This window comes from Balaenoptera acutorostrata, chromosome 14 (genome assembly GCF_949987535.1).
Source record: "Balaenoptera acutorostrata chromosome 14, mBalAcu1.1, whole genome shotgun sequence".
NCBI lineage: Eukaryota > Metazoa > Chordata > Mammalia > Artiodactyla > Balaenopteridae > Balaenoptera > Balaenoptera acutorostrata.
The window spans coordinates 28,714,108-28,735,657 of NC_080077.1; the positions used below are offsets into that span (position 1 = coordinate 28,714,108).

Here is a 21,550-nt window from a genome sequence, read left to right on the forward strand (position 1 = left end):
TTGATGATGGGAAGATAAAAGAGTTCTCATCTGATTACTTCTGAGATAGTAATTGGTATTAGAAGTCTGTTACATTGCTCTGAATTGCAGTAGCCCTGGACTACTTACACATAAATATATAATTTACAAACTTCCTTGCACTTTCCTTTGTTTAGGAGTGGACTGAAGCATACCAGAAATGGTATGAGTCTATTTCCATTAAGCTTTGTATGATTCCTCACAAATGGAATTAGTCTGTTTTTCTCATGTTCTCAGACATATTTATTCATACCTGGCATGTTATATAATTGGGCTTACTCTGCCTTAAGTTGTAATTAATTTTGCCTGTCTTTTCCAGAATTAAATTATGAATTCCCTCAGGGAGGAACAACACTTTTATTTTTTCCCTCTCCCTCCCCTTCCTCCCCTCTCTCCCTTCCATCTTTCCTTCTTTTTAAATTTTACATGGTATTGCTTCCACCTCTAATCTTTACACGTCTGAATTTCCACATGCCTCTGTAAGCTTCTGGAAGCCAGGGGACTTTATCTTTTTTTTTCCAATTATTTATATCATCTACCCTAAATGAATATAGATGTAACCAAGCTAAAGTTTATTGAAGAATGCTGTAAAGGTGAAGTAATGATCTGTATTATAGTTTAAACTATCTTGGAACATATTATTCACTGAAAAATAAAAAGGTTTAAAAAAATAGAGACTCCAAAGAAAATAAGTTTTTAAAACTCCTTAAAAAAAAAGTATTTTGACAGTATTTGGAAGACTGGCTTGGCTGTAGGAGTAGTACAAGCTACAATAGGCCACGGGAAGAAATTATGGACTTTTGTTACTGGATATCTTAGAAAACAGGAAGAACCCTTGTTTTAGGAAAAACCAGTTTTCCTCCTGTCTCCCTCACTCTCACACTCCTACCGCACTCCGACATTTCTGACACCAGAGGTGGCGGGGTTTCCCTCATCAGGCAGTTCTGAGACACCAGCTGGGTGAACTGCAACTTAATTCTGACACTGTCTACCTGAAGATAGCATCAAATCCTACAAATTAAAGGCTCAGTCGCACAAGCCTGCCCCCCTCACCCCGCTTCAGGCGCCAGTTGCGAGTCCAGGTTACTTGTGCTTCTGACCAATCAGCTGTAAATCGAGATTCCACCCACCCCCTCCTTGGGTTTGATTGATTTGCTGAAGCAGCTCACAGGACTCAAGGAAACAGTTTACTTGCTATCTATCAGGTTATTATAAAATGATATGATAAAGGATGAACATCCAGGTGGAAGAAATGCATAGAGCAAGGCATGTGGGAAGGGGCGTGGACCTTCCTTACCCTCTCTCTGGGTGTGACATTCTCCCAGCACCTCCCTGTGCGCCCCATCCTGGAAGCTCTTCGAACCCCCTATTGTCGGGATTTTTATGGTGACTTCAGGTAGGCATGGTCAGTTATTAACTCCATTTCCAGCCTCTCTCTCCTCCCTGGAAAATAGAGAGTGGGCCTGAAAATTCTAAGCTTCTAATCATTTCTTGGTCTTTCTGGTGATCAGTCCCATCTAGAAGCCCACCAAGAGCCACTTCCCTAGAACAAAAGACATTCCTATCACCTAGGAAATTCCAAGAGATTTTGGAGCTCAGCTTCAGGAACCAGAGTCAAAGATAAAATATAAGAACAAAAGATGCTCCTAGTGCTCTTATCACTTAGGAAATTACAAGGGTTTTAGGAGTTCTGTGCCAGGAACTAGGGCCAGAGACCTATATGTGTATATTCTTTTCTATTATTTCACACTCCTGTTTCTAGATTTAAATATGAGTATTATCGGGGTTTCGTACGTAGCAGAGCAGCTCCCTCACTGTGATCTATTGAAAGTCAGCCCTCGACACAAGGGTTTGTAAAAAAATAAGAAGAAAAAAAAAATATGAGTATTAAACCATGTAAATTAATGAGTTTCTTACTTTTAAGCCATTATTCTGTAATTCTTATCATCAGAAAGTTACTTACATTTGAGAAGTCTTGAATACAAATACCACCTTAAATTTGGGTAAGGTTTTAAAACATGCACTGTTTTCATATGTATTAATGCATTTGACTTCTGTGTAGTTCTTATTGGTGCTATACCAGCCACTTACTAAAGAAAGGTAGACGAAACCTGTTCCTTAACCTCAAGAAGACTAGAGTCTGATGGCTAACTAACAATATAAGTAATCGTACTAAAGTGTTACCAGTGCCATAGTACTAGAAGATGTGGGGATAGTGGAGAGACAAAGGAGGGGGAGGTAAGTTCTACTGGGGGAGTCTGAAAGGCATTTCGTACATGATATAATACTTGAGCGAAAGCTTGGAGATGGAGTTGGTATCCACAAGGAAGAAGGAGCCAGGAAGGAAGCCCATTCCAGGAAACAGGAACAGCATGAACTAAGTCACAAGAGACATGCAACAACCTGGCATGTCTGGGGAGCTGTATGCAATTTGTTGTAGCTGGAACATAGGAGATGGAGCAGTAAGGTGGGAAAGCTAGGTAGTTGTTATAATATAGAAAGCTTTGTATGCCATACTAAAAAGTATGGATTTTATCCAGTGGAACAGTTGATGATGGGTTTTAAACAGAAGTGTTGCTCAGTAAAATTAGCATTTTAGAAAAATCATCCTGGTAGCAGTATAGAAGAAGAATTAGAGAAGAGACAAGAGATAGGAAAACAAATCAGGAGACTATTGCAGCAGTAACACTAACTGTGGAGAAGGAGTGGGATCCGATGCCAGAGCACCTGATTGACTTAATGAGTGACTCTGTGTGAAGCGTGAGGAAGCAGTCCAAGGTGATGCCCATCTGTCTGGCTGGGGCAGCTAGGGGGATGGTGATATCTTTCCCTGAGGAAGTGAACAGCAGGGGAAAGTTTAGTTTGGTTTTGAACTTACCGATCAGAATAGTTTTATTGGGTTGGCCAAAAGTTCGCGTTTTTCCATTAGATCGTGCGGAAAAACCCGAACGAACTTTTTGGCCAACCCGGTATATTGAAGAATCATCAGCATAAAAGGCAGATGAAGCAATGAAAACAAACATCACTGCCCGGGATAACCATGTGTTGTGAGGGAAGAAGAGGGCCCAGTGGGTCTAGCAAACAACACTGATTGGCAGTGGCAGGATCGCCAACAGAAAAATGGTTTCCCAGAAACAGGAGAGTTATTGACAATGTCAGGTATCTCAGAGGCCTAAATGAATCCGCCAAATTTGATCATTTGAAGTCCACGATGACTTTAACTTCAGTTTTAGTGTTCTGCTGGATAAAAGCTTTGTTGTAGCTGCTTGAAAGTGAATGGTTGAGGTATATGTATAGCAGTTATGTGCTGTTTTTCAAGAAATTTAACTTTCAGTGAAGCATAAGGAAATTATGGAATCACAGTGGGAATTTGTTTTCTATTTTTGTACTAAAGTAGAAAGATTTATGCTTATAGCCTTTAGACAAACAGCCAGTATAGAATTTGGAAGTAGAATTTGCAAGAGTTTTAAGGATATCCCCAAGGGGACAGCTGGAGGGATTAATCTTGAATGGAAGGGTACTTCTTTCTCTGACACTAGGAGAAACAGAAAGGTAGGTGGAAGAGGTATGTTCTTAGAAGTGAGGATTTCGGGGGGTCCAGCACCAAATTTTCTCTCTGGAGTAAGGAAATACACTAAGAGAGAAAGGAGGTAAAGGTTTGTCATTGCAAGATGCATCGAGGTAGATTGGCTTTCCCTAAGGCATATTACTGCTGGATAAGTGGTTTGAACCAGGACTAGATCTTAATTTTGAGCTTCTCACAGAGGAATATATGAGTAATCTTTGAACCACCAGTCCTTGCTGTATGTATCAAGGGCTCAAAAAATCTTGATTAAATATTACAAAATAAAACTTTGTTATGACTGATCCCAATTAGAATTCTAGTTTAGTTAATACAGTATTGGTGAACTGATTCGGAGGGAGATTTTCTAGCACATTACCTCACTGTAAAAATTTCTCTTTAATAGTAACAGTGTTTCTTTCTAATCCCTCACTTCACTGTCCCACCTTGCAAGGAAAATATCTGGGGCCTAGAGATCATGTTGTATTTCTCTTTATGACACCATAGCCAACTCATTTCTTAGGTTTTACTAACCAAGATATCACAGAAATGTAAGCTGCTTTTAGAACTTATATTATGAGATGTTAAGAGACCTACTTCAGATAACTTGAATCTCACTTTGGCTCAAGTTTTCTGTTTAACTTGTTTTGTAATATTGGGATTTTAATTTTTACAACACACATATAACTTGCAGCAAAACATTTCCTACATACTGTCTAGGTTTTTGAACTGTCTTCAAATTAAAGTACTATCTGCATTGTTGTTCAAATTTAGTTCAAAAAATAGACAGTTGTCTGGAGGATGTGGGACAAATTTGTTAACATAAGCATATAGACAGTATTAATATCTTTTCCGTTATCATTTAAAACCATTTGAAGTGTCTTGACAAGTTGAAACTTTAAAAACAATTCTTCAGGTGAATATAGCATATAAAGTCAGCTGAAATGATTAGACTTGTAAGTGTATATGGAAATCAGTGTTATATATCTCCCAGTGGTTTTACAATTTAGTCACTAAAAGGTAAACTATTGCTGGCCTGTTTAGTTTTGTGCATTCAATTTTAGGTTAGAGCAATGACTTTTTTAACATGAAAATTAACCCCCTCCTAGAGAATTAGTATTTGCATATTTTACACAAAACTGTTTATACCCAGAAAGAGTAGGCAAAACAGTTTTGTGATTAACTTGGCAGTTCTAGGTGTTTTTTTTCTTTTTCTCTATTATGAATTTCATTAAATTTTTATGCTTTTCTTTTTACACAGTATGGAGGTATTAAACTGACTTTGGCAGACTGTGGTTTTTGCATGAAGCAAGCAGAAAAGTGTGTTGTAAAAAGAGGATAGATTGTTGTAGGGTAGACTATCTTAGCCAACCTTTCTGTTGTTGTAAAATTATTAAGCAATTCTTTTCCACAGCATATATTTCAAAAATAGATATTGCTTCACTGTATTTAATGGTTGTTATTATTTTTCTTCCTTTAAATGAAGTAGTGAATATGTGTAAGCTAGCTTTGAAAATACTTGGAGTTCTAATTTCAAATCACTATAATAATTAACAATTATCCCTGCCTTAGAAACTGACTTATCTGCTCTGTTAGGTTACCACTCATCACTTCATGCACATTCGAATAGTCTCTAAGAAATGTGTCAAGAAAGAGCAAATTATAAAAATGCTTTGGAAAAACATGTAATTGTAGATTATAGTTGGGGTTTTTTAACAGCATTTTACTTAAAAAGTGTGACAAGTCTTTCTGTTTGAGTGGAGGCATTTAAGTATCCTCTTCTAGCTTTCTTGGTATCCATTTTTGTTTTAACACAAGTAAATTAAGGCAGATTGTGTGTGTGTGTGTGTGTGTGTGTGTGTGTGTGGTGTCTAGCGTACACCTGTTCTTTTGCACCAGATTTCAAAATGCTTTGTTTGACACGTAGGATAAAAAATTTTAAGAACACAGAAGTAAAACTGAAAAATGATTCTAAAAAGAGAAGTGGATTAAATAGTTAAGTGATAAATATGTCATTTTGTATATAGTACTTCCATTTAAAAGCATAGCATTCTGAAAAATTTACTGCATCTTCTTACTGCATTACATATTTTTAATTACCCTTACTTGTAGTGCTGTTAATGATAACTAATATTTATATAGCACTTGATTTGTATAGCACTTTAGGTTCCCTTTACCAATGTACTTTGTTTAATCTATTTCATATTTAATATGTTATTTAGTGCTTTATGGTTAACCTGTGTGAATAGCACTTTATAATACCAGTTCATTGTTACTGCTCTTCAGGCACATTTCCTTTGAAGCATACGTACTATTTTTATTATCTCCATTTAAAGATGGAAAATGAAGTTCAATGGTGTTAGGTGATTGCATTGTTACTTTAGCTGTTTTATCAATATAGTCAACTTTAATTTTGGTCAGTGTTTAATAATGGCTCCTTACAGAATTTTTCTAGCTGGATAATTTTTCTTAGCATTGATGTAGTATTTGACCCCATCTAACTACTTTGAAAAATATTTTTATTTTTTATAAGATGATACCACAACAGTTTAGGAACCTTAGAACTATATTATCATCTGGTCTTAATTGACTTTTTCACCAAATTATCTTTCCTTCAAGAGAAAAACTTAATCTAAGATATACCATTTACTATCACTGTTTGAAAGAAGGGAAGCATTTACAAACATTATGTAAATAATGAGTCAGATAAAGGGCATGTAACCACAACCCAGTACTATCTTATACAGAACATCAAAAGGGAATTTTTAAATAGTAATACAGTAGAAGTCCTCCGTGGAGTTTTGATTATTTCAAAAAAAGAGAGAGAAAGGAGCTATTTTCATCTACTAATATTTACATTACTATAAACTATCATTTAACAGTTTGTTAATTCACAGATTACTTTTGAAACTTTCAAATTTTTTCAAAATTAGATCACATTTTATCGTGCTTTTTGAAAGTGATAAAAATAATAAGATAAATGAATGATTTATTAATAATGAGTGGCTAGATCACTGCTGAAATTGGTTGAGTTACAAAATGAATTTACTAATTTACTAAACATTTAAAACTTTTTTTGTGACATGTATTTTTCTACAGTAGCTGTAGTTATAATGTTGCACTTGTTATGCATTTCATTTCTGTGAAACCATTGTACTCAGACAACTATAATAGGATCTTTGTGTTGTAGAACATTGTATTTACTTACAGCAGTTTTGCTTGTTCATTATTTTAGTTCTTTGACATTGTCTTAAGAATGAGATTTTTTGATGCAGTGGAAACTATTTCACTTGGCAAGTTAGGTTGCAGCTGTGTTATCTATGTCACCATGATGTATATAAACATGAATATTACAGGTGTTTTCTGTGCAGTCTCTGAAAAGGAAGTATCTGCTATTTCAAAAATGCTAAAGAAATGTGGGTGTGAAACATTTTAACCCTTTCTTAATTGAAAGCAGTCAAGGAGTCACTTTTATTTTTCACATTTTTTTTGGCATAACTTTTAAGACCACTCTGAGTTACTAATAAAGTCAATTCCATGATAAGCAAACTTGTTTTCAAAGTAAGGCAGATTGACTTTCATATAGTTACGCTTTCACTACCACTGTATTCCTTCTTTGATAAAAACTATTCTGTAAAAACTTTAAAGTTTTGTAAACTCTTAAAAACTAAGCATATAAATCATTACCACTCCTTTTGACACGTGTCCTGGTTTGCATCGTAAGCAACTATTTCTCATCCCGTTTTTGCATCAGTAACCCAGGAAATTACGCTCTCGTTTCTGATTTGCCTTTCCTATTACAGGTTAACAAAAATCTCTCATTTACTTCAACATCAGCCTCTGCACAACAGTCGAAGTCAAAACAATCCAACATGCTGGACGCTCATCAGATTCTGCGTCAGTTTGGTTTCTCTCAAACTGGTGAGCCCCTTTCTTACTCTGACTGTTCTTTAAATGTTCAGGTTCTATTTTTTAATGGATATCATTTATTTCACTTCAGAAATATGGCTCATAGCATTGTAATGGTCAGTTTTCACACCTGATGAATTACATTCCAGCATTTTTTCTTTCTAAATTATTTCAAAAGCAAATTTGAATTTGGTAACTTTAACAGTAGACACTCCCAACCTCTATTCTATTGAGCAGATAATAATTTAAAGGTAGCAAAACGTGTGAGTTTTAAACATGTATGATATGAAATCTGAGTCTCTTGGGTAAAGGAACCATAGTTTATGGATAATCGCATTTTGTAATTCATTTCAAGGAAAGCCCAGATAAAATGCATTTTGGCAGAAACAGAATACATCCTGCCAGTACTATCGTGTTTCTTCAAAATTAGAAAATTAAGAAAATATGCAAAGAAGCTAGTTATTAAAATATATATCAATCACAGAGTTGAAATGAACTATACAATTGCAAATTTTTAGGCTAATGTTTTAAATTAATTTGAATAAGGTTTTCAGAGGATATCGAAGAAAAAGCATCTAAGTGAGAAATGTGTATTTTTGGTATTGAAAGATGACTATTTCTATTCATTAGCTTTAGGTTTTTTATGATATTTTTTCTGCTATTGAAGTCTTTTAGAAAGATGAGACAGCTGAGAATAACAAAACAGTTGTCTTTGACAGAGTTATAAAAAGAAGAAGAAACTTGAGCTTGAAAAGATCAACATACTTTATTTAGAAATTTAGGAACAATATTACTTTTCTACTTTGAAGGTATTTGGAGTTTATATATGCAAGTTATTTTAATATTGCTACATTTTAATATCGCTGAGTTACGTATTACAGTGGGAAAATACTTGGTTCAGGAACTCTTATGTTCAGTCTGGCTGTGCCTTTTATTATCCTTATTACCTGCAAATGTTAGAATCTTCATTTTAAAACTAGAAATGATGTTTGCATTATATATTGTTGAAGTTCAAATCACGAAGCACATATGAAAGCACTCTATAAGCATAAGATACTATATGAGTGTAACATACTTATATTGTAAACAGGGTGAGTGTGTACGTTAGCTTTGAAAATACTTTGAGTTCTAATTTTAAATCACTATAATAATTAACAATTATCCCAAACCTTAGAAATTTTAAATTTCTAGTGTTTCAGATACCGCTAGAAGTTAGAGCAATAGCTTTGTTTGTTCTTGTGTACAGTGGGGGGCACACCGCGGCTGCTCCTGTAGACACGTTCTCTGCACCCTAAGTCGATAACGTGGTTTGCCTTCAGACCACATCATTCTAATGACTAGGAGGGAGGGAACCTGTCTCCACCACTTGATCCCTATCTTTCTGCTGAGGTCTAAAATTCTTCCAGGAACAAATCTTTCCTTCCACATTTCAGGATTAAGGGGATAGAACATAAATGTCTGATTGAGTTAGCAGATTGATTAAAGTTCATTCAAGTAGTGTCTTAAGTTTATCAACCAACAAGGTGTAGATAATAGATATAAAATTCTTTTTCTGTAAACGGAAGGAGCAGAGAGGATAGATAGGAAGGCTTTTGAAATGGAAGAGCGATTACCACTGTGACAGATAAAGACTAAAGATAAAGAATAAAAGGAAAGCCCAATATGATAAAGGCAAGCCTTGCAAACTTCACAATTATACGTAGGATTGGCTCCATTTACCTTCAGCTTTCCGTGGCCATATAGGCCTTGAGTGGGCCTTTTAAATCATGCATGTCCCTTGGTGTGTGCACTATCCCAGGAGCATTACCATTAAGCCATGTAATACGTGGTAAGAATGCTTTGCTTGATTTTTAGTTATTAATATGCCTGACCTCATTTTAAGGCATATCCTTCCTATAAAATTTATTGAGGTATTTCTGTATAGAAAAGTTATAAAAGCAGACTATGTAGTCCTTTGCAAAATGGCCAAATCCATCTTATTCATTAAGAAGCCAATCTTTGTGGAAAAAAATCCTGCACTAGGAAACAGGTGAACTAGTTTCTACACCTTACTTCACTTCTGAATGACTATAGAATCTTTAGTAATTTCTTCAGGCCTCAGTTTTCTCATCCCTGCAGGTAAATGAGGGCTCTGGATTTGGTGAGTTTCTGTCTTAAAAATTCTGTGAGTTTATTCAATATTCAAACCAGTTTTAAAAGGGGATAAATAGTTAAGTGTTCTTGACTGTACAAATAATCTATTAGAATCTGAAATGAAGGACTATGGAAACAATGTAGATAGGATGTTTAAAAATAAAAATCTTACTAAAAAGCTATCAGCTTTTGGCTTTGTACAGTATAATGAAAGACTATTTACACAGAACTAGTCAATATGGGCCCACTGGCTTTCATGCAAGAGGCTTAAGAGGAGGAGTTGATTTGATATATATTATACGTAAGTGAGTTTATATGCTGGAAGACAAGACCCAGAAGTGTGTTTACGGTCTGCTGTGACTTCTATTGACCTTATTCAAGGTGAGTTCTGGGTAATGGAGACTGCTAGAAAAGTAAGACTTTCTTTCTTCCTTGGTTTGTATTCTTCAGAGTTTCTAGAATACTATCTTCATTCATTCTAAAATCATTTTAAGTGGCTACTTTGTTTAAGTCCCTTTCTTAAGGATATGGACTAAATATGGCAGTCTCTGCTCTCAAGGAACTTAGTCTGGTTGGGAAGACAAATGAGCATGCAACAAATTTTGTCAGAGTGTGATAAATTCTAAAATCACAGCATAAACAAAGTGTCACTGAAATATAGAGGGATAAAGCAGCTGAGCGACTTCTCATACTTTACATGTCCACACAGAACTCTTGCCCCCAAACCGTTCCTCCACTTCCACTTCTGCCCCATACCAGGTCTTCCCACCCAGCGCTCTGGCACATGTACCCAGTCATTTAGGTTGAACCAGAAGCCATTCGGGATCCCTCTTCTCCCTCCACTTCTCTGCTTTTACTCCTGTCCCTTAGCTTATTCTCCCCACAGCAGACAACATGGTTCTCTGAAAAATAAACTAGATCCTGTTACTTCCCTGCTTAAAACTCTTAAATGGGTTTCTGTGGCGGTCAGAATGAGTTCCAGAGTCCTTATAATACCTTCCAAGGTCTCGCCTCTGTCTTTATCATCGGCCTCATCAGCAGATAGGGCTGCAGGAGGGCATGCTGAGCCCAGAGGCAGGCAACTAAACAAACAACTGGAAGCGAGCTTGACTTGGATAGGCAGTGGTTTGAATCTTAGGTTAGCTGGAGGAAATGGTGAGATGGATGTGTTTAGGAAGAACTGAGTTGCAAAGCAGATTGGGGTCAAACTGTGCCCTACTGTGGAATTCACATTTTATTCTCTAGATAAAATAGAGCTATCCAAAGGTATGAGGATGAAAGAGAAATGATAAAATATGTTTCTAAAAAATACAGCTTGTGTCTTAGTGAGGGATGGGTTAGAGAGGAAAAGAGCTGGATACAACTCTTATGAGATACTTATTTTAGGAACTGTTCATTAGGCTTTTGCTCTAGGTTCTTAATGAGCAAAATAATAAATCAGCTAATTTTATTAAAATTAAAACCATAAACCTTTTCTGAGTAAGTTGTATAAGAAAGAAAGTTATAAAATTATATTTGTCAGTTATACCTTTATAAAGCTGGGAAAAAAGGACATTTTAATTTTAACATTTTAGATTAAATTGTAGGTTACAGTTCATAAATGTCTCACCGTATGGTGAACATGTTGTACTGCATCTCAAAACTGTTTCCAAACTTCCTTAGTATAATGAAGAAAATCTATAAAACAACAACAGTAACTTCTATTTGTATCAAAATTTATTTATATACATCTTCATTTGATCCTCAACAAAACCCTCTGAGAAGTAGGGTAAACATTAAAATCGTAGAGTGTAAACTCTTTTGAGAGCTGCTAGGACCTTATATCTTTGATTGTCAATCTCTTTACTGTGAAACTGAGAAGCAGAAGGGCTGACGTGTCAGAGTTCACATAGCTAGTGGCATTTGTATCTAGAGCAAGATCTCCTCGCTCCTAGCTCAGTACTTCTCACCCTCACCATCCCACGCTGCCTCTGCCTTTGGCTGGAGGGGGACACTAGTTCAGAAGTGAAGTGGACCCTCAGTGAGGCTATGCCTAGAGCCACTCCTTCATTCCTGGCCCGTTGTCCTCCCACTCTGCCCAGAGGTCCCTCTGGCCACGGGCATGTACTTTTCTTACTAGCATTGGAGGTGTGTGATATATTGCAAAGTAATAACCTGGACAGTACTATTTGGAATAGATGTAGTTGTTAAAACTGAGGTGTCACGAAGGTATTTTCTAAGAATTAATTAAGTTATCATTTTATCTGACCTTTAAATATAATTCTGTGTTCACCAGTTATTAGATTTCTTAAAGCCTAGTTCCAGTGAAATTGTGGTATTTAGTCGCCAGTCAAATCAAGAGATTCTCTGCAGAGAAATTTTGTTCTGAGATAGTTGGTCTGAATCCCAGATCCCATTCAACCATCTTGAGAGTCCTTATTAGATCAATAGTAGTAAATTTTAACATGTGGATTATTCAGTAATAAATAAAAACAATCACAGTTATGAGGGTGGAAGTTAGAGGAAGTGCTTATCATCTTTGCATGACTATATTTGAAGGACAGCATCGTTCATTTTTGTGTACTTAGTATATCTTTTCACAGCATTGCACTAAATTTAATTCATATGAATAGGTAAGTAGAGGCGTGCAAAATAAAATGATTCACTTTTATTAATATGACTATTAATGTAATCTTTATATCCTCTTTTTAAATTTTTTTATTTATTTATTTTTGGCTGCGTTGGGTCTTTGTTGCTGTGCACAGGCTTTCTCTAGTTACGGCGAGCAGGGGCTACTCTTCGTTGCGGTTCACAGGCTTCTCTTTGAGGTGGCTTCTGTTGTGGCAGAGCTCGGGCTCTAGGCACGCGGGCTTCAGTAGTTGTGGCACGTGGGATCAGTAGTTGTGGCTCGCAGGCTCTAGAGTGCAGGCTCAGTAGTTGTGGCTCACAGACTTAGTTGCTCCGCGGCATGTGGGATCTTCCTGGACAAAACTGTGTCCCCTGCATTGGCAGGCGGATTCTTAACCACTGCGCCACCAGGGAAGTCCTATATCCTCTTTTTAAATTGTAGTCTTGGAGTTTGACGGGGTGGCAGAGTGTGACTTGGTTTTTAAAAGCGATCAATAGCTTCCGTCTTCTCCATATTTTGTTTGCACTCTCCATTAGATCATGTAAACATATATTAATGTTTTTACCATATCCTAAACTGTCAAGATATTTGACTTAAACAAAATCATAAAATAATTCAGATGACTTCAGTATTGGTTGAGAGGTCTGTCAAGTTAACTTTTGTGCTTCTGCATGTTAGATATTTGAAAAACTGTATCTTTCCGTTTCTTTTGCATGTCTTTGCCAAGTATACACTTATTCCTTTGACCAGTTCTTAAAATTAGGAGCTATTTTTCCAGTCAAATTTTAGTTTTATTGTTTTCACAATGTAAGTATTTCTTAAGGTTTCAACTTTTTTTGAGAAGTGCAAAACTTTTTAAATAATGTAACTGAAATCTATTATTTATGTGTCAAAATTTCACCAGAGATTCTGTGATATCCTTATATAAACCCATTGTAGAAGGTAGATTACATGTAAGCTGGAAATATGATGGTTCTTATATTTCAAAGGGAGAAAAAGAAAACATTTAGGCAAAAATTAGGTTAGAATAACTCAAACACAGGTGATGGTAAAAGGGGGTTTCCGTTTTAAGGAAGGCAAAATGAGTTCAAAGACTTTCTCATACTATCAGAATTGGCAGAGTTTTCTGTTAGTATTACTTAATGAACTTTAAACTATTAATTGAAAAAGAATGTTTCATTGAATTCTGACTTCAAACCTCCAGAATTCCGAGACTTCAGTTCAGGTGTGGGATGAAAGGAATTAATTCACTACCAAAGATAATCTACAGAATTAACTGATTATCTGTAGACACATGTCCTTAAATGTGCTTAATGATGCTAACCAACCACTCTTCTGAATTCAGCACTTGTGTGTTTTGGTGAAAAAAGCACTAAACCTGGGGTCAGAAGGCCAGAAGCGTTGGGGCTGAGCTCTAATTCTGCCACTTCCCAGCTGTTATCTTGGGTAGTTTCTCTCTGCCAGTACAGTGTCTCTACTTTCTACTTCAGATGAATTTTCTACTTCATAGAATTGTGAGGATGAGATACTTTGAAATCCATAAATACTGTGAGAATAAACAACATGAAATTTTATGGGAGATTCTTTTTATATTATTTTTTTTTAAGTTTGAAATCATGCAGTTTGCATTGTGGCCAAAGGAATGGAGGAAATCTTATTTTAAGACATGATTTAATAAATGTGTTAAGTGATGATGGCAGAAAAAACATGTCAGAGAGGCAAACATGGATTCTCAAAAGAGAATTTTGAGAAGCATGCCAAAAAAGACATTAAGATGAAGTAATTAGAAGACAGGTTTTCAAACAAATATCTCAAATATAAATAATCCACCAGAAGCCACTTAACTTTTGAAACTTTGGCTTTCCACATAAGTACTAGACAACACAAAACCCCTGGAGGTGGGAATGTTTTAATATTTGGATTTTTCTGGACACTGAGAAAAAGACCTTGATCACATGGATTTTTTTCTTTAACACATCACTATTTTATATTCCCTTCCACAAAGAAGAGAGTTTATTTGTTAGATATTTTTTGTTATCAATCTCTAAAATAGTTGTTTGATTGGTACATTAAAGATATAAGGTGCTATTTTAGTAACCAATATCAGGATTTTACTAAGTAATTCTCCAGTGATCTGAGTTAATCTACTTGTTGAAGGTTGAAACTTATCCTTACTTGTAATAAAAGTGCCTATATTTCCTGAATAATAAATGTCACTTGAATTAGTAAAGTGTTTCTAACCATGTTGATAACTTAAAGTATATTCTACATATTTATCGTTTCCTAATTTAAACATCATTTTTATGAACTCTAGTAAATGTTAATATACTTAATGAATGGTCTTCATGCACAAGGGTATGCACTTGGTCCCCACTGAGATAAGAAATTTCTTATCATGGTCCCCACTGAGATAGGAAATTTCTCCTAACACCCTCTGAGGGGAGAATATAAATGCAAGCATTTCTCCTCATATGAATCTGCTGATTTGAATGAACTTAAATTTGTGCACTATTTCCTAGCCATTTATTTTGTAAGAAGCTATTTTATAGAATATTTATATGGTGTATATGGTTCTAACCTTACAATTTTAAACCTTTTCCCTCTGTTAACAGTAGAAAACTTACTTTAAGTTTTTCTTCTTTTTCAGTCACATTTCTGTGTGTGTGTGTGTGTGTGTTTTGTTTAAGAACCTACTAAATGTAGTTGTCAAATTATACTGTGACATTTGCCCAGTGTATTAATTTTTAAAGTAAGATAATTAACAGTGAAAAATAACAAGAAAGCAACTGAAAACCATAAACTATGAGAAATTAAAATGAGATCTTACTGATTTAATGAATATGAAAAGGACATAATTTCATTCTAACATAGCCAGAGTACATGCCAGATCATTGAATTTATATTTTACAGGTATTCTGATGTTTACCTATTCCAAAGCTTTCCAATTGATGTAATAACAACTTCTTAATTTGTCTTTTTTATATTTTAAAGATTTATAGAAGTTATTTGCATATGGCATCTTTTTTTAAAAGATCAAATATGAAATTTCTGAGAGTTTAGGCAAAGTTAAACAGAGCTATTGTAGTATATGTGGCTCTGAAATATGAAATCTAATCTCAGAAAAGATTTTCAGCCTCAAACTTGTGTAGCAAGGTATATAAGCTAACCACTTTTTGTCATGTATGTGACAAATGTAATCATTGCCATGAGTGAGGTTGAGTTTCCTGAAAGGAGTTTCTGTATTTTACTCTTGATGTTAGCATTACTGTTTTTCAGGTGGAAACTATGGACTCCTTCTCCTTTCCTTTTTCTAACTAGTCAGTCTCAGAGCCCTCTCATTCCTTTATTCTAAGTCTTTCTTAGTTCACCAATCATCCATTTGATCTTTATGGTTTCTTTCTTGTCCTGTTTGTTCCTTTTTCCTAGTATCAAAGTTCTGTGGATGTCATTATATCTTCCTAGATCTCTAAGTTCTCTTCTCTGAATTGATATTTCCTCTATGTTCAGTTTTTTCATCTGTTAATGTATCCTGTGTTTTTCTTTTATGCCAATGATTTTTCTTTTATATCTGATACCCTTTATATTTCCTTGGTATCTGGTTTTTTTTAAATGAATGACTGGATACAAATATGGTGTCCCTCCCTCTTATGTTGTGTAAATAACTCTATAACTATTTTGTCACCTGAGCAGAAAGTCTATTGAGAACTTTGTATATATGGCTAAAACATATTAACTGGCAGGCTTATATTTAGGGTAGTAAACAGGTAAGATAAATGAGTCCACCTGTCAGGCTGTCAGACTAATTGCCAGAAAGAGAATAAGCAGGACAGCAGTATCCACTCTAGAAGTCTTCACTCTGTCTAGATGGTTTGTTCAATATTATTTTTAGAGACAATGCCAGTGACTTTTTTTTGTTTTTTTTTGTTTTTTTTGCTTGTGGTTAATGCTCAGCAGCATCCATTTTATGTGGGATCTGCAGCCTATTTGGCCCAAGTGTTTTACATATGAACCTTCAATTATTTCTCCTGGATTATGTTTTGTTTTGCTCCCCACCAAATAATGCTGATCCTGTGTTCACAGCTCCTCTGAGTTTCATTGTCAGATTCTATATCTACAGCAGCCCACCATAATGTTTTCAGACAGATGTTTCTAATCACTTTTCATCTTCTGTAAATTTGTTGAAATTTCTAATCTGTTCTTTCAGGCTCACCAGTGACCTGTACACATTGCTGATTCCAATGGTCAATTCTTTGTCCTTATCTTGCTTGATCTATCAGCAGCATTTGACACATTCGATGGCTTCTTAATACGTTGGTTTCTGGGCCACCACATTCTTGGTTTTTTCTCTTATCTCGTTAGCTACTGCTCTTCATTCTCCTTTGCTGATACTTCCTCTTTTCTTCCATGTCTTTTTAGACTGTTCCACTGCAATCTGATCCTCTTTTATTCCCTATACTTCACTTCCTTGATGAACTCATGACTTTAAGTAAAGCCCACACACCAGTGATTCTCAAATATCTATCTTCAGCCCAGACCTCTTTACTGAATTCTAGACCAGCACAGTCCAATATGGGAACCTTCAGCCTCATGTGGCAATTGAATACTTGAAGTGTGTCTTGTGTGACTGAGGAACTAAATTTTTAATTTTACTTCATTTTAATTTAAATTTAAATAGCTACATGTGGCCAGTAGCTATCATATTGGACAGTACAAATCTACAAAATCGACTTCGATGTAAATCTTCATTATCTGACACCAGACAAATCAGGTGTTACAATATAAAGAATGGATTACCCATTTTTTAAATTAAATACAAATAATGCTTTTAATATTGAAACATTCCTGAAAGTATTATCCTGAAGATTTCATGATATTTCATCATCACGATTGTGCATTGATTAACTTTAATAGAGACTCCAGAAGTTTCTTATTTTTCTTATTTAAATTAGTACCACATATTCTGGTAGCACGTAGCCAAGAGGTCAGAGACACCTGAATTTAGATTCAGATTCTGTTTCTTATGCTGTGACCTGGAGCAAGTGATTTCATCTTAGTGACTTGTCATTTGAAAATAGAGGATAGGAAAGTGTTTACTGCAAGTGAAAGTTTTTAAATACCAACCTATGTTTGACTTACAATGCAGTAAGAGTTACAGATAGTATCTTTATGACTATATTCAGAACTATTTTAATCATTGAACCTTTTGATTTTAAATTAACTTAACTTCCCACTAAATTTTAGAAAGAGAAATCACTATGCTCTTAGAATTAAATCTAGTGTATGTCTTACGTTAAAATCCATATTCTTTTAGTACATATTTTTTCAAAATACAACTTCTAGGCATACTGATTAAAACACTTCCAAGACAAAAGTAGTTTTCATTATATAATCCTGAAGTAGGAGACTTTGAAGGTTTCAGCCTCCTTATCAGAACATAATTTATATCATGGTGAAAATAGTGAATGTTTTATAATTTACTGCTCTGCCTCCAGGGAAAGTTGGTAGTATCAGTAACCAATCCACTCCAAGTGAGGATTAGAGGAAGCATTACAACAACTTTATATTGACTGCAACAGGCAAGGTGAGAGGGCAGGTTATAAAATGGCAAAATTATTTTTGACCAGGCATAACTTTATTGTTTGTTTTTTATCGTTTGAGAAAGACTATGTTTAACATTGTTGAATATCAACCGTAAGACACATTTTACTGTTTTATAATTTCAAACTGAAATGATAGTTTTTCCATTTTTAAGGCAGTTAGGCATACAAAAAGATGTTGTGGAATGTATTCCCAAATATGTACTTCTGCAGTTTTCTGTAACTTTTTCTGATAATAAGCTTAATGCCTGGTCTTAAAGAAAATGAGTATTCCATAATTTTGAAGCCTTTCTTCAAGTGCTAGAGCTTATGAATATTTTTAGTTTTTCAGTATTATAGTGAATACGTTGTATATCAAAATGTTGACCACATCTATGATCATGAAAAATATTTTAATTCATGTTTAAAGTAGAATAAATTTTATTCCATATTAATCACGTATACTCGTTCCTTCCCTTTGTATATCTACACATTAGCATTTTCACAGATTTCACATCACAATCCATTTCAGTCTTTATGTTCTATTATTCTTTGAAAAGTTATGAGTTTAAAAAAATCAGTAATTATTTTTTATTTGCTAATCTTGCTTAGGGTAAGCACTGCTTAGAATCAAGGAAGCAGCTCCTTATGTTTCCCCTTGCCTGGTCATGGGGAAAAAAGTGAAATACTATTTATATCATAAAAATAATTTTTATTTCCTTTGTAAATTTCTATGTCCCAAAGTAACTTTTTTGTGAATTAAGTCTATGATAAGAAATACTTTAGTTTTTAAACATTTTGGTTTGTGTCTACTGAAGGCCCTGGAAATTCAGAGTAGGAGGACTATCTAAATTAAGTTTTCATTTACTCTTACTCAGTTAGATTATACTTTTCTAAGACTGTACTCAGAATAGCCCTAAGGTTTCTTGTAGAGTAGCTAACTGCATACTTTTTGCATTTTGTGGTTTAGTCAGTTTGGTCTAGATAGTGAAGAGACTATGATATCATAGAATTTACTGGTAATGTTTTCTGGAAATGAATATCCATCACTTATTGAAATGCCAACTAACAGTGGAAATTAGGTTGAGGAACCAGACCTTCTGGTAATGATAGAGATGTCTAGATAATGCTGATTTGTATTTTCCAGAATTTTAAACATGTATTTTCAGGAAACTTTTTCCTTAGTGAAAAGTGAATGAAAATGTAAAGAATAACTCCGTGTTTTTCTGCAAGTCTTGAGAGCAAAGTTGATGACAAATATGGAAACTAAGAAATGACTAAGTGGAATGACTGGTCATTTTTTAAAAAATAATTTAAGTGGTCTTTGCAGTGTAAATGTTTGATAAGTAAAAAGTAGAACATTATTTTAATGTTCTAATTTCAGTCAGTTTACTTTTTTTTCTCAACTTTCTCCTCTGAAAAAACATTCAACTATAATTTCATAAGGAGTAAAATTGAGAATGATTTTTGACTAGTGTCCATCTTTTTCTTTTTTATCAAACCAGAAATACTGTATTTTAGTAGAAGCACCCTACAAAAAAGCTGTTAGTTTAAAAAATAAAAACCTTTTTATACTTGATCAAAAATTAATTCATACAGGTTATAAACCAATGTTTATGGCGAGCTTACTATGCACTAGGGACTGTGCTAAGTCCTGGGGAAATGGAAGCTGAAAGACTGCCCTCAAGGTCCTCCCAGTCTAGTTGGGGAATCCAGCAGGCAAAGAAATAGGTATAATATGTTGGGGATGAGTTCAACAGGAGATTAGCATAAAACACTAAGAGAGCGCAGAGAAAGGAATCAGTTCGATTAAATGTATTAATTCTGTGTTGTCTTTACAATATAGAACAATATTGTCCATTTAAGACTCCTCTAAATGGCAGTTTAGAACTAGGAATCTGGATTTTGTTGTTGGCCTTTTAGGAGACTAATATGTCTCAAGTCATGTGATAGCCTTAATTACTATGTTACATCTTTCAGATGTGCCTCCCAGTGGTATTCTGGGAATAAGTGAGTTAATACATAAGAAGCACTCCAGTTTCTTTTATATTAATGTGTGTGAGTGACACTGTGTGTGTGTGTGTGTGTTGTGTGTTGTGTGTTGTGTGTTGTGTATACCTTCCCTTCTTTTGAAAGGAATCCAGTCTTTCACATCTCACAGCTATTAAATTTGTCTGAGCAAAGTAGGCAGTGAGCAGGTTTTTTATGTTGGCCAATTCAGAATCAACAAAGTTTGAGGTTTTTGGGGGAGAGGGTGGTCTCATTTTCCTCTCTTTCTTCTTTTTTCTTTTATTTTTGTAGTAATATTATGAGGCTTGATACTTAATGTCTCCTCAGTCTTTTCAATCTGTATATTTTCAAGCAAAGATTTAATAAACAGTTGAAAGCAAAACACTTTAAAAACTAATGTTAAAGGCAGTGTAAATGCACAGTATAGCAGTTAGGCAAATTAATGTACTTAATATTCAGTGAACTTTAACAGGGAAAAAGTTGATATAGCATAATCATATTTTTAAAATGACTTCTCATTGCTTTGAGTTGTGGAAAACGTCTTCTAAATGATCATGCTTATGTTCAGCATTTAAATTTATTGTCTCTCTCTAGAATTTAAATTGTATCTTTTATGGATGGACCCGGGAAAATGAATTCTCACTTTCTTATATTCTCGATACTGTACCACTGTAGTAGATGAAAATAGTTTTCCCTTATTCAATCCTTTCTCATGTTAACTTTCTTCTTTTTTTGTTTTTAATTCTAAAGGATGTTTAATTCCTGCATATACAGATTCTGGGAATGCAAGATTCATTCATACATTCAGTAAGTACCCAGTGAGTACTTACTTTGTCCCAGGCACTGTTATAAGTGTTATGTGAATGTATCAGTGAACAGAACAGATAATAATCCATGTCCTTGTTTAAGCTTACTTCCAGTGGAGAGAGACAGGCAATAAGCAAATAAATACAGAATAAATAACAAAACAAGGAAAGGGGATAGGGTAAACTGGGGAATGGGGTTAGGTTGCTGTTTTTAATGGGTGGTAAAGGAAAGCTTCACAAAAAAGGTGACACTTGAGCAAAATTTTGAAGAAGAAAGAAAGCCATGTTGTCAGGAAGAATAGCATACCCAACCAAGATCCCAAGTCAGAAATTTGCTTAGTGTGCATTTTGCACAGCAAAAAGGCTAATATGTCTGGTGTGGAGGAATGAGGGGGAGAGTAGAAGTCAGAGGGGTAGCGAGAGGCCAGATCATACAGAACCTTATATAAATGAGTGCAAAGCACCGCCCTATCCCCAACACTGGCATTATTCACTAGAGATGTATTTTTAAAAGGGGGAGGTGGATGGGATTGTACAGTTTAATACTTGCTATAAATAAAAATATGAACAAAGTGTACAAGAGAGCAGATACGACGTAATGACGAATAATTCCTTGTAGAGAAAGCAATATTTAAAGTAATTGTTGCAAGATGAGAAGACTGTCAATTATAAAAAGTATTAAGGCATCCCAGCTAGGAAGGCCAGTTAAAATATTATTTTAATAATTGAGGTGGGAGAACAGGACCGAAGTAAGAAACTAGAGATGTTAAGTTATTAAGGTATTAGAAATTTGGAATGTGAACGTTAAGAGATAGACAAGTAGAATTTGGGGATAACCAAGGATTCTAATTTCGGTGAAGGAGTGGATGGCAATCCATTAACAAAAATAGGGGAATATAGGAATATTGGGAAAATCATAATGAATTGT

The 21,550-nt window shown here is 34.8% G+C and overlaps 1 protein-coding gene across 9 annotated transcripts in view; it reads left to right on the top strand.

Annotated features, from left to right (window-relative positions):
• Positions 1–21,550, top strand: part of AHI1 (Abelson helper integration site 1) — a 210,286-nt gene that overhangs the window by 83,950 nt on the left and 104,786 nt on the right. For 7 of the 9 annotated variants that reach the window (XR_451825.2, XM_057527846.1, XM_057527848.1 and 4 more), the window contains 2 exons: positions 7,384–7,501; positions 20,567–20,623. Coding sequence is in view for 8 of the 9 variants with exons in the window: in XM_057527846.1 (XP_057383829.1) it covers positions 7,384–7,501; positions 20,567–20,623 (175 nt within the window). In the remaining variant the exon portion in view is untranslated. The remainder of the gene's footprint in view (positions 1–7,383; positions 7,502–20,566; positions 20,624–21,550) is intronic. The other 2 variants (XM_057527849.1, XM_057527852.1) reach the window with 1 other exon arrangement.